Source organism: Myiozetetes cayanensis, unplaced genomic scaffold, assembly GCF_022539395.1.
Source record: "Myiozetetes cayanensis isolate MyiCay16 unplaced genomic scaffold, myiCay2020 scf33, whole genome shotgun sequence".
NCBI lineage: Eukaryota > Metazoa > Chordata > Aves > Passeriformes > Tyrannidae > Myiozetetes > Myiozetetes cayanensis.
Window position 1 is genome coordinate 2,028,499 of NW_026087555.1, and position 25,434 is coordinate 2,053,932.

The window sequence follows — 25,434 nt, forward strand, 5'->3', positions numbered from 1 at the left end:
CTGATTGCCCACCATGACCAACAGACTTAGAGTCACCATTTCTTAGGATATAGTGCTCCATTCTGTAGCTATGGGCTACATCTTCCCTCTAAAATCTGTAAATTTATTTCTCAATACAACCACATTTATTTTATTTGAATGGGTGCATCTTAGCATGTGAACACAGCTCCTCCTTGACTACCTTTGTCATTATTTGCAATTCCTCCTAACTTTGTCCCATGTGTAAATGTATCATTAAGGATTTGTATTTAACTTTCTAAATACTGCTACTCCATTAGCATTCCTCCAGTTTCTTTCCACTTCTTCAGCACGCTACAAGATGTTTTCAAAATTAACAGTGCCAAGCTATACAACCCCTTGACCTGAGAGCTTTTTTAGGACAAGTTAGGTGGCTTTGCATTATTCAAAGTATTCACCTAAAAAAAGGCCTACCTGTGAATGTTTCTGTTTGATCCTGTTGATCTTAAATCCCACATCGATTATCATGGCTACGTTCCCTCAAACACTTCTTCAACACTTGTAAGATACAGTGACTGCTAGCTATTTCTTCTTTTCATCCCCCTGCCCTTTTCCTGTATGTTGCTTTGTATAGCCACTAAAGGTCTTAAACTGCTGGAGATCAAAAAGCCTTTTAAGTTTTTACATGCTTTGTTTGGTACAGTGTGTGTTAAGGACTTTCCTAGAATTGAACCAGTTTTATGGGTTTCATCTTACCTCAGAATTCAGGACTCCTAATATTGATAGTCTAATATTTTTTTTACTGTTTCTCTCCTCTGACTCCTCTTTACCTCCAACATTGTTCTCCAGTGAGCAGTATTGTCAGGTTTCCTACTGCTATGAAAAGGCTGAATGCCACATTGGACTGACAGGTCCTTTCGAAGAGGAACTCCAGAAACTGCCTATTCTTTTCTAAGCATTTGAATTCTAATGAGCTCTTACATTATAAAACAGGCAAGATGTGATTTCCTTTAAATCTCATTTACATTATTTTTGAGCATACAGTTTGGTGCTCTTGGTGCCTTCATCTTCTCCTTCTAAAAATGTCAATCCTTTTTCTCTCCTGTTGCACTCATCTTTGGGTGCCAAGGAGTGCCAGAATAGATGAAGGACATGAGGGTTCTCAGTGTAAAAGCAGTAAGTCTGTATGACATCTCACAAGTCTTTGTCAACACTCCAGCCATCAGCTCTTCACCTTTTCTTCTTCATATTTGTGGAAAGGCTCTGAGTGCCTTCAGCTTGGCCATCCTTCTAGAGCTGCCATCAAGCTGCTTCTACGATTCATCTCCCCATCCTACGCAAATAGGTGTAAGATCCAATTTTACTCTCAAGAGAGTTAAAACTTGTTTCACATTCTCACCACCTTTCGCATACTATTTAAATTTTTTGACTGCTCCAACCCTTTTAAACTGTCATATAAATTATCTTCTTGTTTCACTGATCTAATCACAACACTCATCCAAGCCTTTGAGCTTTCACTGTGCCTCTGCAACAGATACCTGTGCTTTGCCTTTATGGTTGTTCGTGGTTCAGACCAGCCCTATCTAGAAAATTAGATAGCTTAGGCTGATCCTAACAATTTACTGCTGTGTCTAGCTGGTGTTACTTACCATTCAGTTTCTAACCCAAACCTCTTTTCTCCCTCCCCACCTCTCTGCCTCTTGACACCCTTTCTCATAATGACAAATCCCCACAAAGTAAGTGAGTAGATGTATAGACTAAGACCTACCTCATCCAGCTTTTCTCTGGTAAATATGTAACCCTCAATTCCTTCTCCCTTTTTTCTGGATGAGCCTCAGATAGTAAAGGCTCTCAGATCCTCCATACCAGAAATGTGAACTCAGCTTTTACCTAACTGAACATGACATGCCTCCCCATTGCCTTTTTTTTTCTCCTTTTTCCATCTGGCTAGTCTAAGAATATTTTTTGCTGGCATCCAAAGTTGAAAAAATAAAAAAAACCCCTGAAATACTTTGGCAGTGTCAATAATCAGATCCTTACTTTACTCCGAGAATCCTAAATAAGAAAAAACATTTGTAATAAGAACTACGAAAAGCAGAGAGCTAACACTTTTAGTGACTTGCTTAGGTGACAGAGCTGTCTTCCAACTTCAGCTTAAGTAAACTAATGAGTTACATGCTTTAGTGTTAAAAGCAAGACTAATCTTTAATATCAACATTACAACTAACACCTACAGTTTAAGGGTAGCCAGAGAATGAAACAGTTTATGAAAATGACTGTTTACGGAGTAAATGAGGAATATATGACTGTTTCTGTTGAGATACACAGAATAGGCAGAACAGAACTGTCATACAGGTTTGAAGTGGTCATCATACACACAAATCACGGTAAAATAGGAGGATAAAACCCCATGCCTAGTTCCACTTTGACACAGTCAAACACGGGATGATGGAGAGAGTTACTGAGGAGAGTAGATTAAAGATGCTGCAAAATCCCCATTACCACCTTCAAGCTTGACATTTCTGCATCACAAGGTGGGGAAGCAGCAGCTGCACTGCTGTGCAGCCACCCATCCTCCCCCATCAGCATCACAGCTGCATCCAGCTCTGAGATAACAAACATTCGTTCACCACAAATAGCTAAACTCCCACAATAATACAGGAGTTTAACCAAGTAGAAAGTAGCTTTGCTTTTATGTTATTTTGTGGGTATGTACTATGTTTTGTTTTCAATAGGAATCTCATAGATAAGTATCATCTATCAAGTAAGAACTTAGTTCCATGTGCTAGAGTTTCAGCATTCATAGAAAACAGACATGAAAAACATAACCAAAGTTTAGTTGCCTCACACAGTTAATAAATCTTGAATGATCCCATGAAACAACATACCAACAACTCTGGAAAGGATTCAGCCATTCCTGGAAAGCTAGGAGTAACTCCATTAGAGAAAGCTTTCTGTGACAGTCAGTGTGATAAGAGGACCCTGCAATCAAGAATAGCCTTTTCTAGATACAGGGCTGCATCCTTTGTTCGCTATTTACAGTGCAATTCATCCTGTGGTAATCACACTAAACACCAGGTAAACTCAGACATTCTTCTACTCCTTCCAATTTTTAAAGTTTTCTGAATTAATAAAGCCAAGTTATCTGCTCCTGAGTAAATTAATAAACTGCATACTTTAACACACCACTGAAACTGGTCAATTGTTTATTACTCACCTTCAGACCACATAAATTGTTCTATTTAAACACATTTCCAAATCAAGGTGAAATCCTGATTGAAAGCTAATAGGGACCTATTATTTGGTTAAAAAATAATCATAGATAATGCTAGAACTAAACAAGAGAGTTATTTCACTGCTCCTGAATAATGGGTATTTTGGAGGTCAGATTCTTGTAAATGCTCAGAAAAATAAACTTGTATCACTGCATTTCATTATCAAAAAGTATCCATTACTACCCTCAATGTGTAGCAAATCGTTTGCACTGCAGCACTGCCCTAGCAGGCAGTCAGTTCTTACATAAATCTAGACATCAAACCTCATACAGCCTGGAGCCAGTGCAGCTTTCATGGAGCAAATGGACAGCAGACAGCCCACATACCCATCAGTTTCGTGCTGCCTGCAAGAGCACACACAGTAAGAATCAGATCTCTACGCCAGCTATTTTTTTCTCTCAGACAAAATAATTGCCACAATTATTAGAGTTGACTACAGTTTTTCCTAGATAAAGACCAACTTTGATATATTTCTCAGATTTGCACATGTACCAGCATGTGTATCTTGGGTACAAAGGAGCTTTCCTGTAGAAAGATTGTTTTTCCCAACTCCACAATGATTCAAATACGTCAGAAAAAGGAGGAAGCTGCACTAGACAGAATTTGCCTCAAGACTGGCTGACGCAACTCAAGAATTGTATCCAGAAAGGTGGGTGTTTGAGCTGGGGCTTGGAAAGGGACAGAAATCTACTAAGGGGCAAGCGGGGTTTGGGGACCATGCCCCTGCCCTGCCCTCCTTCTTTTTGATAATCTTTTATTTCTAAAATACAAAGTTCCATTTTAAACAAACATCTTTCTAGATATACACTTACCCTGTATTATTAAGCAATTAACCTGCAAAAATTAAGCAATTATTTCAAAAAACATCTCCCTTACTGCAGGTCATCTCTCAAAATTCAGGAGAAATACTACCTGGAATATTTTACATCAGTTGAATCCCAAAGATACATAGCCTTTTGCTGAGCAAGCTAAAACTAAAATGGGTAGAGAATCCCAATTTATTCCTCAAGCTGTGGAAAAATCACTTCAAGACAGAACCACTGATACAATGTTGGGGTGCTAATTATATCACATAATTAAATTTTGAAACACAACAGAAATCAGATACAAACATGCAGAGGGGTTCCTCTTTTGATTTGTGTTACACCATGATAACTCGAAGATTACTCATTTTTTTACCAGAGCTTGCTTGGCAGGAAACCACACATGACCTCCAGCCTTACCAGGCTGGCCAGATGCCACAAAATTTCATGGCTGAAAAGTGCAATGATGAACTGAAGCCACTTCCTGAAAACTGTGACATATAGCAAGATAAATAGACTGTCCCACCTTTCATAGAACTTTCATAGTTCTTTGGTAGCACTGAGTGTTTTGGGTTTCCACCAGTCGAGACAACATTAACATATGGTCTAGCCCTGTACGGAAACATACCAACAGAAAAGCTCTAGTCTAATCAATAACAACTGTGAAAAAAACAGAGCAGATCAAAAAGGGGTACAATCACCAGGGCTAAAAGTTCCCTAATTCAGCAGCACCTCTTAAATGACACGAAAAACTCCCAGGTCCATGAAAATATTCTTCCATATTTCCTTGTCTGTTTTGCTGGCAATTCAGCCACCAGTCACCTGGAAAATGTGTCTGTAAGGGTCCTTCCACTCCCAAAAGGGTGTTCAAAAACTCTTTCCCTGAGTTGTCAAACCAAGATAATGTCATGCTGTTTTCTCCTCTTCTCTTGTATTTAGATTGCTTCACTGGCAATTACTTCCTAGGACTTATTAGAAGAAGACGTTTCTTACCAATAATTCCACAACTCATGGAGGTACTTGGATAATGACACAGACTAACTGCTACCACACTGTTTCTGTGATAGGTCTCTTATAGGACAGCCACTCTGAAACATCTCCAATATGCTGCTGACACCTGGTTGTGCCTCCTTACTCATTTTGTTCACCTCTCTCCTTTTGCCATAACAGTGACTTCAACAGAGGAATGAATGAAGCAGGATGCCTATGGCTTACTAAAAAAAGCAGCAACAGAAAACAAGCTAAGAAGCCCTTAAGGAAATTTTGTCAGCTCTTTCAACTGAACATCCAGGTGACAGGTTTGTTGAGGAGCCTCCTTATTTCCCCACTGGTCATTTAAAAGGCAGCAATCAGGAAGACAGATTTTGCTACCTCAGTGTAGTTAAGTCAATATTGTCTTCCATGCCTGGATTCTTCTACCGCTGTCCATGAGGTCTCTGCAGCTAATTCGCTTGGCCCCAGTCACATAGTCTTAGATGAGACTGCAATCCTAGGCAAGCCAGTCCCGCTACTGCTACTTCTCTGTGATATCCCCTAAGTACACCTTCAATCTCCCCGTTGGTTCACTTGCAAGAACAGTGGGAAGGAAAGAAGTGGTAGTGCCGTGATTCAACTTGCACTGAGTGCAACTTCCAAAAGAAGAAACCACAAAGTAAGAGAGAAAATGAAGAGAAAATAAGACAGAGACTTCCAGAAGCAAATGGGAGAACATGAATACATTTTTTTCTGACCGAATGAAAAACACTGATGGAGGGGAACAAAACAGGAAGAGGAATATTCTCTAACTTGCATATCAGCCTTACAGGAAGTTCATCAGCTCTCTCCTGCAAGATCTTCTCTGCTCTTCTTGTCACCAGTGAAGGGGAGCAAGAGCACCCCATGTGAGGAAACACCTAATTCAGTGAAATGCACGCTCTCATCCATAAGAAAGTGATCGGTGCATTGAACAGCTAAAAGTCTTTGTTTTACTTATACTCTTGTGTGCTGGGTGAGAGAATTTTCTTTAACCAACAGAGGTTGGCCAGGGAACAGCTGGCATACAGTAAAGATACATCAGTGACTTCTATGTCTGGGATTAATGGCTTTTAGCATGCCAAATTGGCCTTCTTACAGTATTATGTGCCCCTGCATGTCTGTGTGCAGAAGGTAGAGAATTAAAGAGATGAAGGATTATTACAGGAGATCAGAGGTTTTTAATAATGTCTGGCCTCAAGGAAAGACTGACCCTTTCTCCTGAACTCCTCACTCTTTCTTTTAATTCAGATTTTAGTTTTAAGTCTATTTAAGTTCCCTTTCCCTGCCCCTCTGACTCCTGTTCTATGCATGCATGTGGATGTGTTTACTTTGAACATTTCTACAGCCTCTAGATTTCATACACTGAAAGCAGACAAGCACTGGCAATGATACTAAGGCAATTCTCACACCAACCATGAAGATCTGACACACCTCATTCTAAAAGATATAAAATTCAGATGTTTACTACATCATGACACTTAAATTTGATTTTTGATAACTGTGCAGCAAGTAGGCTGCAGTAAGTAGATTACTCACTCATAGGGACAACAATGGCCAAACAACGTATATTGTGTATACAAAGTATGGGCCCAGATTATTTCAAACCTCCAAGAAAATAAGTACCTTCTATGGACTCAAAACTTTCCAAGCAGAAGTTGATTATCTGATAGGAAAGTAGGCCTCTATACATACCCACTATTACATAAGAAAAAGCTTCACCTTTACTGACAGTAGCTCAAAAGCGCTTTTAAATTTGTATAGCACTCATCCTACTCGGAGCCATCAGGTGGAAAAAGCTGTGATAGATCCCATAGAATTGCAGGAACTATTCTTGCAGCAAGATGAAATACAAACTGTCTTAAATTCTACATGGCAAACAGCAGTCATCCTGATCTCCCCCTCATGACTAACATCGGTGCACTTATTTTGTGACAGCGTAGCTGTGTTCTGCTCAGCTGTTAACAATAGCTTTGTAAGCAAGTGTTGCAAGCCCTTATGGCTTTTTGATATGCCTATGTAGCTGCTTTTCTTTCCATTTCCCCTGCTATGTGCCAGGTTACAGAAACACTTCCAAGCAGCAGATTCAGAAATAGAAAGAGTTCAAGGCCAGGTTTCACACCTGCAACCTTGCAGCTCTGGGCTGTTCCAGCCCTGAAGACCAGTCTCATTATAAATCCAAGGCTTTCTCTAACTTCCCAGGTTTATGTTCAGTAATTCCAAATGAAGTTTATAATTTTTCACTTACGTGTTTGGAGCAGGAAGCAATGGGAGGAGGAAGGAAAGGGACTATTACATGGAAGCTATGTAGCCATTACATGTATCATGTTTTACTTTGATGAAGTAATTCAATGGAATTCATGCAAATTAATTTATCCCCCAAATTAAGATGCTGTCTCGCTCCAATTCCCCACAAAAAATGAGACCCAGCTACTCCTATTCAACACTAACATTCCATTCATACTTATGCTACCCTAAATACTTCAAGGGTAATATAAGTCAGCACAAAGTTTTAAAGGGTTAAGTAGCAGTTCTAATTCTTATTTCTTTTAGAATTCTTGACAAATACCTGCTTTCAAAATCACTATAAATATAGCATTTAGTTTACGGCAGCAACAGAAAGCTATCACAAACACCCCACACAAGTTCCAAAGTGGGGGGGACTGGACATAAATGCCTTAAAAACAGAACAGTGCAGCCCCCCATATGATACTATTGTGCTGTGCCTATGTATGTGCCAATGAGAAACTCTGACTCCTAAAGGGTATTCAAATAAAATAAGGCATCAACAAGCACTGTGGCTTAAAAGGCATATTTTGGTTTGTTTAGAAAACAAGTTGTTCTCTAGTTGGACAAATTGCTACACAAGACCCATTTTTTGACTCCAGGTGTGATTTATGCAACCTGTGCTGATTCTCTTGGATGGACTGCACTATTCTGCCTACCTTAGACAGGACTTTTCTCCCCATGTTGTTCTAGTAGCCCTGCAAAATAGTTTAATAATCTCTAAGTCTCTGGCATTGAAAAAAATTGCATCAAACAAACAAACAAAACAAACAAACAAAACACCCCCCCCAAAAAACAAAAAAACAATAAACAACAACAAACCTGTTTATTTTGCTACAAGATGAGAAAGGTATATAAATTTTAATAAAATTGTAAGGGGACAAAACTTTAACTCTGCATTGCCCTCTAGAAGAAATATAAACAGAGCTCTCTTCTGATATATACTGACTGTCCAAATGGAAAATAAAGACCCAATGACATTTTTAGAAGAACAGGATAAACATCTCCCTGTTCAAGCTAACAGTCTTTCCCTCTCTGCACAGAGAGACAGAGAGAGAATGAAAAGTCATTTATATATAGCTGAGACTGTAAGCCACAGGAGTTTCTGCATTGCTACTTAATTCACTCTTAAATTCATTCAATTAATGAGGGGGGAAGAAAAAAGGAATTTTCAGAAATATATTAAAAAAACCAAACCAACAAACAAACAAAAAAAATCAAACCAAAAAACCCTCAACAACAAAACCAAAAACCAAATCCCATGTCTCCATTTAGAAGGCTAGAAAACTCTGGAAATGATCCTAACGTAAATCTCAGACAAATCTGCAATTTTCTGAAACAAGAACTTTGGATTTAGGCCACAAATGAAAGTAGCTCAGAGTTCCCTATTAGGTCTAGTTCTACTTGAGATAGTGGGATGTCGAAAAACTTCAGAGTGAAAATTTAGTAACTGGTTTACCACAGAGGAAAGAAGCTGAAAGAAAAGCAGACATTATCATCTGTGACTCGGTCTTTCAGGAAATGAAGATCCTTATGGTAGTAACTATAATACTTGAATTGTTTGCAAATAGGTTTAATCATCTAATTTACATGTACAAGGAAGGAAAATCTATGTTATCAGAATTCAGTACAGCTAATTACTAGAAGGCAAAATAAAGATTTTTATCAAGCATAGTGTGTGTTCTTCGGCTATTATATCTATCAATATTTATGTCACTTACAGCTCTTTCTGGGTGGTTGCTGCATACATCTTGTGTGCAGTCAAGAAGCTTCTCGACTGCAAACATACTTTTAAAAAGAAACCTGGCCCAAACCCTGCATTTCCAATTCAAGCAGTAGATTCTGAAGCCTGTTAACTCCCTGGAGCAGCTGATAGCTAAAGACTTGTTTCCGCTTTTCTAACAATTTCCTGGTTTGCATAACAATCCTAAAAGAAACACACTCAAGAAGTTTTCCAGCACAGAGAGATTTTTGTCTCCAACATACTTCTAATTTCAAGGCATAGAGAATATTTATATACAATTATAATAACTTTAGAGATACATTTGTCTATAAATATATTTACACATAAATATGTATCAGCTGCTTGTTTAAAACAAGATTATGATAATTTTGCCATATCCAGGAAATACAAAACACTGGCTTGTGCCTGGTGCTTAACTCATGCCATTGTGACTAAAGGTGGGGGGAGGGAAGGGGTTTAATGTTTAATTTCCTGTTAAAAACACACACAGGATAAAATCTTCCAAAGAGCAGTTATAAAACATGCATTTGTTAGCCAAGAAACTAGGTAAATATGGAATGAAGCCCAGGCTCACTTTTACTCCTTCTCCCCCTCTCCAAAGAACAAAGTAACTGAAGGCCACGGAGCGTATCTGGAGGCACTGAGCTCTGCTCAGTGACTAGATAATTCATGAGCCTGGATGATTTACAAACCCTGTATCCACTGGGGTAGTTCTTCAGAGCATGCAATGACACAGCTAGGCTCAGGGTACTGCATACTCCATGTATATGGCCCACTTGCCAAGCAGCCTATGTCCTAACTACTTCCCACCTCACTGACACAACTAAACACAAATAAAATGAGCATTAACCTGCAGTCAGGACCTCCCAACAACCAGTTTCTATCAACAACAGACTGAGAACACTGGTACCTTCAGCAGCAGCTTCAGAGGCTACAGAGGACATCTTTTTCCGTAGTTACAAGGGGAAATATTATCATCAGATCCCACTGAAATTTCACCTGCAGCAATTCAGTGTTCATCACAGTTTTACCATGTATAATGACGTATTGGGTTATTCTGCAATTCACCCCACTAGAATTCCCAGACAAGTATCAAAGTTCTGCATGATACATAACTATTACTGCCTTTAGCAATCCCAGTTCTTTTCTTTGTCAAGATGCCCAAATTGGTTAAGAATATGAACTGAATTTAGGAGAAATTGAACTTCTATAACAGTTTTCAAGAGTAACACTGTATTTTGGCTCTTAAAATAAGTTAATCCATCAAATAGTTTCTGCCCCCTGTGTTTGGGTCACAGCTGTGTTGGGAGGTCACAGCTCCTCAGTGCACACCTTACAGCAAGGAATTGGAGTAGTTGTGGTACTTCTTGTGACCTGTTGGGATTCACATTCAAAATCAGATGTGAACAGCTCTCTGAGTGGCTTCAATTTTGTTTTGTTTTTCAAATGAGGATAAATTTATTATTGCAGATATAGCTCAAGAGCTTTCTTAGCTTTTGGTAGCGTATTATTCAAATTAACACAGCTTAAGCTTTTTAAGTAGATACACCTTAAACATCTTCGAGTCAAGGTATTTAGTTTCATATTTCATGCATGAAAGGCACAGAGATTATGTATCTCTCTGGTGAATTAAATCCAATGGCAGGAATGCTGAATTTCTTGCTGACTCTTCGTAAAACTGGCTTTGAGACTATAAACAGTCCTGAGTTTATTTCTAAAACCTGCACTTAACATCTGTTGTAGGTATTTGTGCTCTTTCCTCTCAAAATCCAACACTGTTGACCACCAACTTAATGATAGTTCACCAGCGAATCTCATACTACTGCATGAGTTCAAAATCTTCATGTTTATTTCCACTTGCTGTCACTGGACTTTGTGCCCTGATCCCAAGGTTCTTCATGTGAAAAGAAATTCACTAAAAACATTAGGAGAAAGAAAGGGAATAGGGTAGAGAAAATCCATAACACAAAATGAGCCCTGACTTGCCTCCTCGGTACTGTACGTACCCCCAAGCAATGAAATTTCAGGAAAATGATTATGTTTCTGGCCAGTAGTCAGAATATATAAGATGTTATACACCCTTTGCCTCACTGTATGTTGCTGCTGCAAACTCTTGCAAAAGCAAGACTACGTGGGGTTTTTTTCCCATTGCCTCTCAACAGTAAGGCAAGTTGACAAGTATTTACTGCTAGTTACAGCAAGGTATTAAAGATTCAAGTGAAGTAGTGGTATTCTGCAGCACAGTGGTGACCTGAGCCTTTAATCCAGAAGAATTTAACTGTAAAGTGCATTAGCTCTTCTCATAAAAGATTTGCTTTAATTTTAGTTCTCTCTCCATTTATCTTATGGCTGTGTAATCTTCAGTAGAGGTCAAAGAGATTTCCCCAAAGAAACAAGAGCTGCTCCTTTTTTAGAGGAGAAAAGCATATTTAAGACAGTTCGTCCTACTTTTAAACATATGTCACAGGACAGTACTCCCTGCTCTCCTTTCTCTGTAGCTCTCCTTGCTTCTTTAGATGTTCCAAAGCAATTAAACAAGCATGCATGTGCATGCACACATGTATACAAATTGAAACACGAAATGAAAACACCTTCTGCAGATAGGATATGCAGCCCATCTGATGCAAGGACTGAAATTATTACTAACATCTTACCATCATCCAACTCAAGACAGAGATTGTAAACAGCCAGAGGCCTCTTAATACGTTGTCCTTGTCTTCTTGACTGCCTTGGTGGGGCATTTGGAGGAGATACTGACACAGAGATTGGCTCAGGGGAAGTGGCATCAGGCAGGGTTTTGAAAATCTGCAATCAAGAACACAAAGGGTGTTAATTATTTATCATGAAGAGCAACCGGTGTAATGCAACTGTAAACCATTATCAAACAACATTTGTTTTGGATTTCATTCAAAGCAGACAGGAGCCAAAAAATCCATTCCTTCAAGTTTGGGAGTATGCCGTGGGTTTTTAATGAGTGCTTTTAAAATAAATAAATAAGTAGATAAATAAAATAACCAAGAGCACTGTCTACACATTAACCAAGCTGCCAGTCAGTTAATTCAAAGACAAAATATTTGCAGCCACACTTACCAGCCAGGATGGAGGGGAAGGAGAAAAAGAAGGATACTAACTTTAGGAACCAATAACCAAAAAGCTTCATAGCTTTACCTAGAACTTACAATTTTGCCAGAATATCCATTTTAGTTTTCAAAACTTGTGATATCATTTTATCAGCCATTTTAATTAAGGAAAACACCATATTCTCTAAGAGAGCAAGGGGAAAATTTTGTGGGCAGGAGTTTGTACTGAGAAATACCATAGTAACAAAACGTGAGAATTTATTCAGTTAACTATTGCATATTGAAACAAATTTATATTGAATGCTGACATCCACAGAGATGCATATAAAAAGGACTGCATTTCTTGTCATCATTTTACCTTTTGAGCCATGACCCTCAGCACATCACCACTCCACGCAAAATACCATGTCATTTCTCTCTGAATGAATTAACCAGCAACACAGATTTGCTGTACCTGACAGCACCTTTACTTTAACTGACACATACAGTATAATCATGCTGATTTACTTGTAGAAAACTATCAGTATGCCGATGTACAGTTTAACAGTAGGCTTTTCCAAGTGATCATGGCAGACTCACACAAACAAACTAACTTAATATGTATTTCATCAAAGACAAAGCAGTAGATAAAGAAAAACACAAACAGAAACCATACTAGAAAAGACCTGTGTTTGTATGGCACCTCACCACACGGTAATATAGTAAAATATAATGAAATATTACATGATGTTCTTGTAATCTGCAACTTTACATCATAATATTTAGTCTAAGGATACGTGACAAAGAGGAGAGTTGCAATGAATCTTTGAAGGAGAAACTTTTTATGAAGTAGAAATTCATGTGGAAAGTATAAAGAGACAACACAGATAACACATTTTTGGATTATCACAGCACATGTCAGGTGCAATATGAAGCTAAAAGCCAGCCAGCTCTGTACAGGTGAGAAAAAAGTGCCACAAGCATCCTGTACTAAGGCACTCAAGACATCATGTTAAAAGTACTAGAAACTCAAAATGCCATCCAATTCTGGCCGGTTAACCCCAAATATCAACGTGAAGGAATAAAACGACCTAAGAACCCACACATATGCTGACTTACAGCTACTTAATCATCATTCTTGAACTGGTAGATACAAAGTAATCAAGAAATCCCACTTTCCATGAAAATTGTGGAAAAGTTAGCGTATTCCCAAAACTGGGTAGCAGAGGGCCAGAAGGTTCTATGTAGTGTGCAAAGAAAACCATCAGTGGAAATATTACCTTCCTTTCCAATAAGTGAATGTTGCTGTGGGGGAGGTAAAATGATGTCATTTGAAGTTCCCCAAACCAGCATTAAGAAAGCTGTCTCCCTTCACATGGCACTATGAACAAGGCACTACGAGAGCGCGCCAAAATAGTGCAAGGAACTCTCTAAAAACAAAATGTTTACAAAGAAGAAAGGAAACAGTCCAACCTGGTTCTCCCCAGGACAAACACAGCAGCACTCTCAGGCAGTGACAAAGCTCTAATTGTGCTCAGAGTTCTAAAGCCATTTCTTAAACCATGATGCAATATATAATAATGAAAACCAACGTGCACCTACATGGCATTCGGCTAACAGTACCACACTGCCCCCTTATGTGTAAATACAGGGTTAGATTGAGCAGTTTTAGGGATAAATATTTGCTTCTGAAAAATTCAAAAGTACCAAAACTTTAAATGCCATCTTTTTCACGGACTAAGTGTTGCATTTGGGCTCTCTGGTAAAAAAACTATCTGCCAAGAGGTTTCAGCATGTTGTTTACTATGTCACATTCCGCAGCTGTGTTTATTTGTACAGCCTTATCCACAGATCTCTGCTGAAATTAATGATGGTGAGAAGAACAAGTATTCCCCAGAAGTACTTTATAAGAGATGAGCTTTCTTGTATGAATTTAGGTGACTTGCACAGGTTGCAGTGAAGTTCTTTAGTGCTTTTTACTTGTCTCTCAAAAATAATGCAAAATACTCTTCTAAAAGTATTAGCATAAGAAACTAAGAGTCGGAAAAGGAGAAAACAAAAAGACTTTTTGTTCTTTCAAGCAGCTCATAGTTGTGTTCGTCCATACTTTGGTATTTTCATTTTGTCATTTAGTAGGAAAATAAAATCCAGTCCAGCCCAGCCCAGCCATGCCATAACTAGACCTGTTTTTTCAGTAGCAGAAATCTCTTTCTGTTGCAGGCCAAAGCCTCAGCAGGTACCGGTTTTGCAAATGTGAGCATCTGAAAAGCAAGCAGAACGTCAGCCTCTGCCTTAAGAAGTGCACATACGGTATTCAGTTTCTCTTTCTTGCTTCATTTTCATTTCAATAGGCAAGCACTTTTCATCATTCCTTGGATATTTGTCTGCTGCACTGACAGACTCACTGTAAGGTCTGCCTGAGAATGGGGGAATGGAGATCTGCTTTATTTCAGCAGTGGGGAGAAAAGTTTTTTGGTTTTATTAGAATTTGCTTCTAGTCTTATTAATTATTTAAATTTCACTGAAATATAAATGTTTCACAGCTAATAAAAGAAGCCTCCTGTGAGTGACCTGTTGTCAGAAGCCCACTGTGCATGCACAGAAGACTGAATTCAAAATCATACACACGCAATATGAGCACCTGAAATGGTACCAGCACTGTTTTGTGTTGACTGACTTGTACAAAAACATGGGACTACAGATGACCAACCTTCAGAGAACCTTCTTGCGCCACAGATGCATGGTGAGGCAATCACACATATCCAACAGGAGGGAAACCCTCCCATGGAAGAATAGGATTGCAATGTGCTATTTCATAGGTGATATTTTTGCCACTGAAAAAAAAAGAACCTCCATTAAAGTCAGATCCACCACCATCACTCATCTGGACTGCAGAATTTACAAAAGCCTAGATTAATGCCTGTAATAAAGACAAGAACAAAGTCCACTCATTGAATTACATCACTCAAGAAACAATAAAAATATACTAAACCAACCTCAAAGTCTAAATGATTGCACAGTCACATCCAGCGCTACAGTTCTTGAGACTGTGGCCAAACTGCATTAGATTTATAGACTATCAGTTCTCTACAATTTAGTTCTTAAAAGCACTGGCATCCTGCTATTGACCTAACTGGGGGCAAACTCAGAAAATAAGTGTAACAATTTAAATTTGGGAGAAGATAAAGTCACATCGTGCTCAAAATTTTAATCAAGCCACAAATTCCAACAGTCAGTTGGATCAGTTAGTCAGTCCCATTTAGTCCACTATTATAGATGGTTCTTTAGGTCTAATCTTACATGAAAGCAGAATCTCAAAGTGCACACTGACTGAAGTGGTGGATTAATGTCCAAACCTGCAATGTAAAAGTTACAATAAAAAAGATTAGGCTTTTGTGGAGTAATTTAAAACATCGGTAAGTTTGACCTATTTCTCTCTATTCAGTAGCACAAAATAGATATTGGGACTAAACAAACCACAAACCATCTTGGATATACAGCGTTAATAACAGCTCTGTCTAGAGCAGTGAGCCCAAGACCATCCCTACATATAACCATTCCAATTCCTAAATGTGTCCCACAAAGTCTGTGGCAGCATTTCTTGAGAGTAATGAGCCAAATTCAACATATTATCGTACTGTATTCTACCAGCAGATCCATGTGGCAGCAGCCCAAGGAATTTTGCCAGATTCCCTTTAATCTGCAACAACAGTGTTGGACTCTAGATCCTGAGCTCTTACTAGAGCTGATTTTAGATATTCAAAAAATCCCATGGTTGGGAGGATTTAACTTGGCCTATTCCACAAGTTTATGACTAGATGTCTAGCTGTACATGGAAATGTAGATTAGATTCTGCTGTTACAAAAGAATACTGATCTGTTCTTTCTGGTCTCAAACAGAACTAATTAATGAATTTCAGTATGTTTGCCAGGAATCACTTTAGGAAAAGACCCAGACATCAGGTCATCTCTGTCTGCTTTGTTTCACTGGGGTAATTAAAATTTCCTCTAAAAATCAGTAGGAGGCAAACAGCAAGGACAGAGTGGGATGAAAAAGAGGGGAGAAAAAACTGGAGGCTTAGTAATAGAGCTAATGAGGATAAACTTATAAAAAATCGTTAACAGTTTAAAGCTGTACCATGATTTTGTTGAGAAAGCCCCTATCACTGCCATACAGAACATGAACCTATTTCCTTTGAAGATACAAACACAAATGAGAGTACCAGAAGTCACTGTCTAACGCAAAGGAGGCAAGAATGTACAAGGTCATTCCAAATTCTTTGAAATTTGGCTGGTAGTTTTGCCTTCACTACTACATTCATATATTGTAGAGGACTGTATTTCTCAAGACAAGAACAACACCTGTACCGGTTTTATTTGGGTAATTTCCCTTCAATACAGACTTGATTTGCCATTGGTAAGGAAAAGAGACACACAGACACTTCAACTAATGTTTATTGAGCATTATAAGACACCTTTCACCTAGGTGAAATATACTGTTCTGCCCTCATACACTTTATGGCTATGGTACTCCTCGCATTTCTACGGCAACTGGCTATAATATATGCTGACCAAAGAATATTTTATAAGTTAGATAGGATAGAGCAAGAGAAACTTATCACCATAGTCTTTCCTTGACTTAGCTTCTTTTCAACATAATGCAAACCCAATTCAAGTTAAACCCAGCAATCTGTACAAACCCAAAAACCATGTATTTATTTATACTAGAGACAAAAATTCTCAGAAAAAGAGGTCAACTGTCTTCATGGTTCACAGTGTGCTTTTACTCTGATAAATTTTCTAAGCTTTTTCCCCATAAGATAATGAAGACAGTGATTGTACCAGTCTTTTTTTCACTTTCTGCAAACATAAAGCAACAACGTATTTTATGTCAAATTATAATTTCAATGTTGATATAGGCATTTCAGGAATTTCAAGGTGAAAACAAGGATTTTAAAATACATTGCAGTAGCTCAGCCACTAATTATTACCACTAACCACTAATTGTACACTAATTGTAATCCATTTTTAACAATAAAAACCACATTCAACAAGAGAACAGTTCTAGGGTTTTTATTCCCTATTTGAATGGATTACAGAAGCTAATTGGAGATATTAAAAGTCTAATAATATTAGAAATTGCAAAAGATCAACTTCTAGAGAGCTAGGACAAGAGTTTTGTTTCAAAACTGATTTCTGCATCAATTCTAACAATTTTATAAAACTTCTAGAGTACTGAAATCTCTAAAAAAATAATCCTTTCCTACTGTAGTTTCTTACTGTTTTACATTTTTACTTTACTATGGACAATATTAGATCAACCTGTTGCATTTCTGGTTTTAGTCGACACGATCTATTTTTTTTTCTGGTTCTCAAACACATGATTCAATAAATAAAAAAGGCACATTCCAGAAATTCTTGACATCTAAGAAGAATCTGCGTTCAGTGTGAAAAATATGATGAAGTTGATTATTTCTAAAAAATATATTTGATATTTTTAAAATCTTTACAAAACCAATAAAAATTATCAAAAAATTAATTAGAATTTTTAAACAACTTAACTCCCCCCAGGGTGTGTCCACTCTAATACAGGTGTGCCTGCCCCAAAGCAGTTATCCTGATTTTTGCACTTCAGCACCTATACACTGTAAAATATGAGTTGCTGTGCACTGGTTTATATGAGATTGCAGAGGATGTAGATTTTCTGAGGCTTTGGATTTTGAGGTTTGAATTCCACTACAAAGCACAAAAAACCTTTGTACAATATTCACAATCACTATATTTGGAGGGGGGTGGGGAGTACAGAATCAGATCCAGAGCTGAAAGCTCCCTGAAGCCAAGTCTCTAGAGGGCCACCAACAAGAAAGCATCAATAATGCTCTTGATGTTGCCTGGCACACACTGCTGGATTACAGTGCAACAGAGGAAGCAGCCTGGAAAGTAACCAGGTATAAGTCGAAACTAGAAACAGGAAACATCCTTGGCTGTGAGCCAGACCAAAGAGCTCAATAAATAAATAAATAAAACTTAAGTCCATCCAAGACAGCCTTTTCTTCATTACAAAGATATCATTTGCTGAGACCATCTGCCTAACAGCCTGACTACCCCTAACCAAATGAAATATTGTTTATAGAGATTTGTGGACACTGAGAGTCTCAGTCTCCTACTAAGATTGGAGTATCTGCTATCTGCTCTTCTTATACAAAAACTACAGATCTGGACAATCTGCAAACTACAGGAGTGACAAAAGAACTGAGGGAATTTTCAGACAAGCCTGATGTATCCATAGACTCTAATAGCTACTCATTTTCCCTGGCTACCTTGAGCCGTGTAGTTCACGTTTGAGATTTAATGAAGAAACTAAACAGCCTGCAGAACGCGACATTACAGCCTGGAGGACAGCTGTGGAAGGCTGGAAGGAAAAAACATACCAAGGTTAAAAACGTGTGTCCTCTGATCGCTCGCGAGTTATGAGCTTGTTGACTCAGCCTTTCTAAAAGTAGCACTCCTGATACAAAGATTGCAGCTCCCCTTGGATCACATCTCCCTCCACCTTTTAACAATTCATGAGAAGAACCCTCCTGATGGCAGCCCATTCACTGCTGTCAACCAAACCATTTTATTCATTGAGGGAAATGAGAGAGTTAACCGTATTACCAGGCTTGGAATACTTACACATTTGTCCACTGCACCAGCAGAAACACCAGATTCACCTTCTCTTCTATGCTCACCTGATCTAACTCACACCAAGGAGAGTATTCTAAAGAGGTTGTCTTTCCCCATTACACATTAATAGTTACGTGCATATTGTTTAATTACAGGAACTACTTAAAATAACAGGAAAATGCCTTAAAATTAAAAGATTGAATACTCATTAAATAGCTTTCTAAAACAAAATATACCCCTAAATGGAAAATAATGCAGAAGGAGAATGTTTGCAGTATTTTCTCTCACAAAGAGTGTGAGAAGTCATAAGAAGATAAAAGATAACACTTGGAAACGTAAGTGAGAGCGTAGCAAAAGCAGCAACCATGGCCAAACACAGCACAGGTAAACATGATTTTCCCTTCATTTGTAAGAAATATAAATATATAAACATATATACAGTGTGTGAGCACACAAACAACTAAATATAAATACGCCACAGCTAGTTCTCTACAAATTTTATAAATAGAAATATAAATAATGATATATTGCGAATAAAAACCTACATCTGACCCTGTGTCATTGAGCAAAGTATCAGAATAAAATTACAAGATCTTCAAGATCTTTGCAAATGATGTTGTTCCAACTGTAGCCAACCACACAGCCTCACAACCACTTCCTTTTTTCACAGATTTCCTTGCTGCCATTACATGGATTTGCCCTTATTGCTTCGTAGATTGTTTTCTGCCCTTTGTTCTTGTTCAAATACATTTTTTTATGTTACATTTTGACTATAGGATCTTTGGAGGCAAAGAACGTACTTGTTCTATTGTATGTCTAAATGAAGTACTGATGCTTTATTAGTTTAAGTGGTATGAAAACAAAAATACTGGAAATAAAGTATTATCAGCTGACTGCCCCATATTGTTAATACAAAAATCTGCCTAATGGTTTGAAATACACTAACCTTTCTGGTTAGGCAACAGCTTACTAGAATTCTAAAGAGTACATGCAAATACATAAGCATATATTGTACTATTATCCATTATCAATGATCATACATGGTGTCATTCAGGTCAGTTTGGTCAATATAAATGAAAATAACTTTGTAAATTCAGAACTTCACTTGCCATTCAAAACTGTGATATGGTATAGTTCTTATGTCACAGTTTCTGCATAAAAATTTACTTTTTAAACTCTTCAGAAGCACAACAACTTTTCCCTCTCCATGCCCCCTGCAACATTTTATACAATATTTTCTTTGACTAACAAAATTTTATTTAGGAACACCCATTTTAGCAGTCTCCATAAGGACTTTTCCCTTGCTGCCTCCTCCTCCATGCATGCAAGCATGGAACCCTAACCATTGAGACTGAAGCAAATATTAGTCAACTAATATTGAATTCCACTCCCTTATCATCCTTCCTGTTTACTTACCTAGGAACACTGCTTGTAGGCATTGGAAGATGAGATGTGTATCACTTGGAAATTTCATACAAAGTTAAGCAAACTTTCCCCAAATTAATCAGAAATAAGGGAAATCAAGAAATCAGAAACCTGTATATTATTTATAGGTGCCATGCATTTGTAGGATAGCACCTTAGCAGACCTATTCTATCCCTGAGAACACAACTTCTTTTTTTTTATTTTCTTTATTAATCTAATATGGTTTCTCCCAGTACATGTTTTGTTTCTGTCGGACCAGTCTAACAGCATACCAATCCAGGTATTGATCCAGACTCCTTCTAATGTCATCAACTGCAGTCACAAGCGCGAGTAGAGATTTGATATACAGTCTCCTTACTATGCATAAACTATATTAAGCTTTGGAAAACTGTAGTCTTTTAAACAAAACAAAACAAAACAATGTAGTCAGTTTACCAGACCACATGTGTGTGTGTGTCTCACATGGAAGGGCTTTCTCCAATCCATGGGGCAGAGAAGGGGTTTAAAGAGTTTGCAAACACTACAGTGGAACGAAAGAACGGCTCTGACTCCTACCAAAATTTCCTTCTTGTGCCTGTTGCCCTTTCTGCTTCAGACTTAGCCAATCATTAAGGCATGTAATTAGAATTAAGTTCAGGCATAGTTCCAATGACACTTTTGATTAGTTACAAGCTTCAAGTTTAGCACATGCTGAATACCTTCCTGAACTGAAGCTAACGTGTCTTTTTACAAACTCTGCCCTAATGGAAATACTTTAATGTAATTTTTCCCCCCTCCAAGTCAAACGGTTGTTGACTTGAGAAACATTCAGCTTGGTGAAGTTTCAAATTGCTGCACCAGAGCAAACCACCACAATTACACTTGCATTGCTTCTTGATCCTCCTTTGCAGCCAAAGGCAAAGCAACACGAAAGCTGAAACAAGCTCTATTCAGTATTTCTCGTGCGTCCCTTTAGTGTGCCTTCAAAAGATGTGCTGTGTTGCCAAAAAATAGCCTTAAGTTTACATGATGACAGTGCCACTCTACCCTAAAGCATTTACCTGCAACAGAATGGCTTGTGGAGACACCTGACTGTGCTGTTTCATATTCTAAAACAAACAACTTCACCTGCTTCCATTTCTTCTCTCTCACGAATACTGCATGTATTATGCACTGTAATACATTTTAAGACTAAAGATTTTTCAGGGATTACTACATGAAGTTGATGTTGGCTTAAACGCTCGGTAGTATTAAATTCTTTTCTTCCCTTTAGTTTAAAAAAGAAAAAAAGATCATAGAAGTGCCCAAAGTAAGAAAAATTAAAACATTTATGTTTCCTTTAAAAAATAAAACAGAAAACTGTTTCGAGCAAATCAAAGTTAAAAGAAAGACATATTTTGTCCAAAGTACATAAAATATTTCCCCTTTATAAAAAGATTAATAGAGAAAAGTGTATCAGCCTTATATATAGGAATTACTGAGTTTTTCAGAATGAATGTCTTTGACATAATTTTGCCCATAGGTTGTTTAAATTCTAGAAAAAGTTATCTTTTACCAAACCTATTCCCTGTCAGCAGATTATGGCCTCTCAGTCTGCAGAAGGGATCTCTGTCTAGCCCCTCATTTTTTCCTTCTAATTTTCTTTCACTGTAATTTTCATTTTCTTTCTGTTTTTGTAATCTTGCTATTTGTACTCACTATTCTTTCCTTCCCCTATACACTGCTTTAAATATTCCAGTCCCACTGAGATTTTTATTCCAACCTCCTCCCTCATCTTCTTTCATTTCTTAGACTTTTTTTATCCTGGTGCGTTTTTTTCCTTCTTAAAATATCGTTCAGGGAATTGAGAAACCAAAATAGCTCACATTACCACTGAGGCATCTCTAAATGACAAATAAATAAGCCCTTTGAATAGTGACATTCATTCTAACAGGGTGCCAAAACATTACAACAAACAGCAAGATGAACATGTGCATGCTCTTCGTGCTGCTATGGAGTGGACTACCCTTCTTCCTCGCTGTGAGTCAGAGAAAAGACCAGGAGAGCAGAGATGTCCAAGATTTTCAAATTGTGAAACAGTTGGGAAGAAAAATTAATTGAAATTCATGTTGGGGAGGCGGAGAAATCACAAGCTTTTTAAGGGGGCCAAGTTGACTAACATTTTTCATTAGAGGATTACCTAAAGGCCAAGATTGTCCCAGGCATTGTACAAGCACAGCTGAGCCTGTTACCTCAAAGCAAAACGAACACAATGATGAGACACAAACAAGAATTTCATTATGTTTTTTCAGTGAAGGGAAAGATATGGGACATAAAAATTAAGGGAGATCAGACAGACATGGCCAGGGAGCAGGGGACAAGACAGCCTAGTATGAAATGACACTGACCTTCAAGACCTGCAAAGCAAAGGCAAACAGGAGTGTTGGTGCACACAGCCCAGTCAGCATAAAACACAAAAACTCCAGACAAAACTATGGAATAATCAAATCTGAATGTGCCCCTGTTTTGCATGGCATATCTGGCTGGCCTTCTCCTATAGCTATATGACAGCAGCAGGTAATTCACAGGTCTGTTTTTCACCCAGACTGGCCTTGTTTCCACAGGTGGTTTTGAGGGTCCTGGGTAAAATATTGCCTCAACTTGGGTCTAGTTTTTGTTCCTTCTTTCAAAACAGGTATCTGCCTCTACAGCTCACCTTCTGACTGGACACTGAGAAATACTCTGCCTAGAGGTGACTTTTCCATAACTAACAAGAAAAAAAAGTTAATTATTTCCCTGATCCTCCTCTATCCCCCTCCTAGTCTTAATCGTTGTGCAATTCTAATGCCATTTAATCAACACATCAGGTTGCATGATCTAGTTTCAGTATTCCAGTCTCGGCATTGGTCTGATTTTGCAAAACATCCAATCCTCAACTTCTATAATTGGTTCATAGGCACGGTTTGGCAGTTTGTATGTAGCCTGTAAACAAGGTGAGAGTTGTACTAACTAGTTTCTAGTCAGCAGGAAATAAATGTACATACCAACAATGCTTGGGAAAAAAAAAACAACAACAAAAAAAACCCAAAAACAACAAAACACCCCAGCTTATTCACAACACATTATATTCTTATCTCAGGGTAAGTCCTCATATTCAGGTTTCCACACAGAAACTGCATAAAAATTCTCTAATTAGAACCCAGTAGAGTGATGATAGTGGAATGACTGCACCAGGATTTCAAAGCCAGTAACCTAATTATGTCTCCTAAAATTGAAAAGAGAATCTTGTTCACTAAAGCTACCCACATGAGATGTAATGAACACTAATGGAATTTAAAAATATTTGAGGAATCATAACAATTTTTTACCATTTAGCCTACCAAGTTACTGTATTTAAACCAAAAACGCTGATGGTTATTGCTTCTACAGTTTACAAGTTGGTTAGTCATTTCATTTGCTACAGGGCAAAAGAAATGCCTCTCTGTAGAGTACCAGAGCCATATTTATATATGCACGAAGTGTGAAGTGTTGCTTCAAGTCTGTTTGTGTCAGTGTACCTCCATCTTGACTCCCTCACTCTCCTACAATTCCAAACTTTGCTTCCATTAGCAGAAGCTGCTAAAAATTAGCAGAGGCAGAGTAGTGGTTGAATGAAATATTTTAAAATATTTTAACCTACAGTTGGTGACTTTTCCAAGGACTTCACAAGAGCTATAAATAAAATATCTAATGCAAGTCTCTTAGACAGTCTGAAACACATAGAAATTGAAAATAGCAATATAAAATGAACATTAGACTGACAATTACCCTGCTTGCCTTTAAAAGTAAGTCCTTGGTCTGCCCCAAATCAAGAAGGCTCACTGTAAAAGTAACATATTCAGTTCTACTACAAAATTTTTGTAATGCCTTAACACACTATTGCCTTTGTCATAAATACAGAGGTCACACTTAGGGCTGCCTTCCATCTTGGAAGCAGTGCTAGCGTGGGAGAGGTTGCTGCAGGCAGACCACTGATGGCAAGTTCACTGTTAGAAATGGCAGTGAAATGAAAGAAATCTCTTAAAAATTATACCCTTCTAGTTCTAAAAAAGGCATAAAACCAAGGAATTATGGAAAATGATGCAGTATTACATTGATGTACTTTCCATTCCCTGCTTCTCTACATTTTCAGAGGAGCAAGAAAGGCCACTAAACTAATGTTTCAAATATAAAATTGATGTTCAGTTATTAAAGACGTGACTGAGCTGGCATTAGAAAATGATGGTGATAATCTGTGGTGATCTAGTGATTCAAATAAGCATAAGTACACCTCCATATGTTATTAAAACAGCCTGGCACTGATCACTCTCTCCCTCTCAACTTTCTTAAGTTTGTGTGGTCACTGCAATAGCTTTAAAATCATGAGCTTATTGCAAGGTTTACTTTCATTTATAAGGTCCAAAATTAATAGCATGGCTTACAGTCTTGGAATATTTATTGCTTAGAACTTGAGCCACATCTGCAGCCCAGTATTTTTCCAACAGAACAATACCATATCTGCTCAGTGTGCGTGTGAGGGCAGCATTACACCCTGAGTCAACTCAGCCAACAAAACCCACCATGTGGACACAGCTATGCCAACAGAAGCTTTGTCCAGTCTGTATCAATCAGGGAGGAATTGTAATTACATTGTCATGAAAACTTGAGACATATATTATTTTGAGTAGATAACACTTGACTTAGATAGCCAATTTCAACACTGTTAACCTTTAAAGGAAATAATTATTTCAATGCTTAGAGTGCTTAAGAAAGACATGAGGGAAAAGCATATCTTGGGATTTTTCCAAACTGCTCTTTTTGACAGTAAGAGTGAGAGATGCTGTCCATCTCCCAGTAAAAAGTACCTCAAACATCCAGTTACAGAAGTCAGCTTAGACACAAGGAACTCCCAAAGGAGTGCCCAAATAAAGAGGCCAATAAAGGACTTTTTTATTATTATTTTTAATTTTAGATCCCAGATTACATGCAGTGATATTCTGGACAGTACCTTATACATGCAAGGCTCTTTAGCAACTGGCAACTGCTACAGCAGCAACAACAACTTCTATTTTCAGCATTACCTCAAATACTAAGGCTTAAAATAACACACATTAAGCTGAAAACAAAGGAAATGTTAATACCTGTCTCTATGATAATGCTTTTTACACATAAAATTCACAGTATAATAAAGTCTTTTTTACTCTGTGAACTCTGAGAAAAAATGATGACATA

At 37.9% G+C, this 25,434-nt stretch overlaps 1 protein-coding gene across 1 annotated transcript in view; it reads right to left on the minus strand.

The window, feature by feature from the left end:
• The window catches only part of ARHGAP10 (Rho GTPase activating protein 10), a 145,951-nt gene that overhangs the window by 25,568 nt on the left and 94,949 nt on the right, over positions 1 to 25,434 (minus strand). The window contains exon 19 of the mRNA XM_050327363.1: positions 11,732 to 11,882. Coding sequence (XP_050183320.1) covers positions 11,732 to 11,882 — 151 coding nt within the window. The remainder of the gene's footprint in view (positions 1 to 11,731; positions 11,883 to 25,434) is intronic.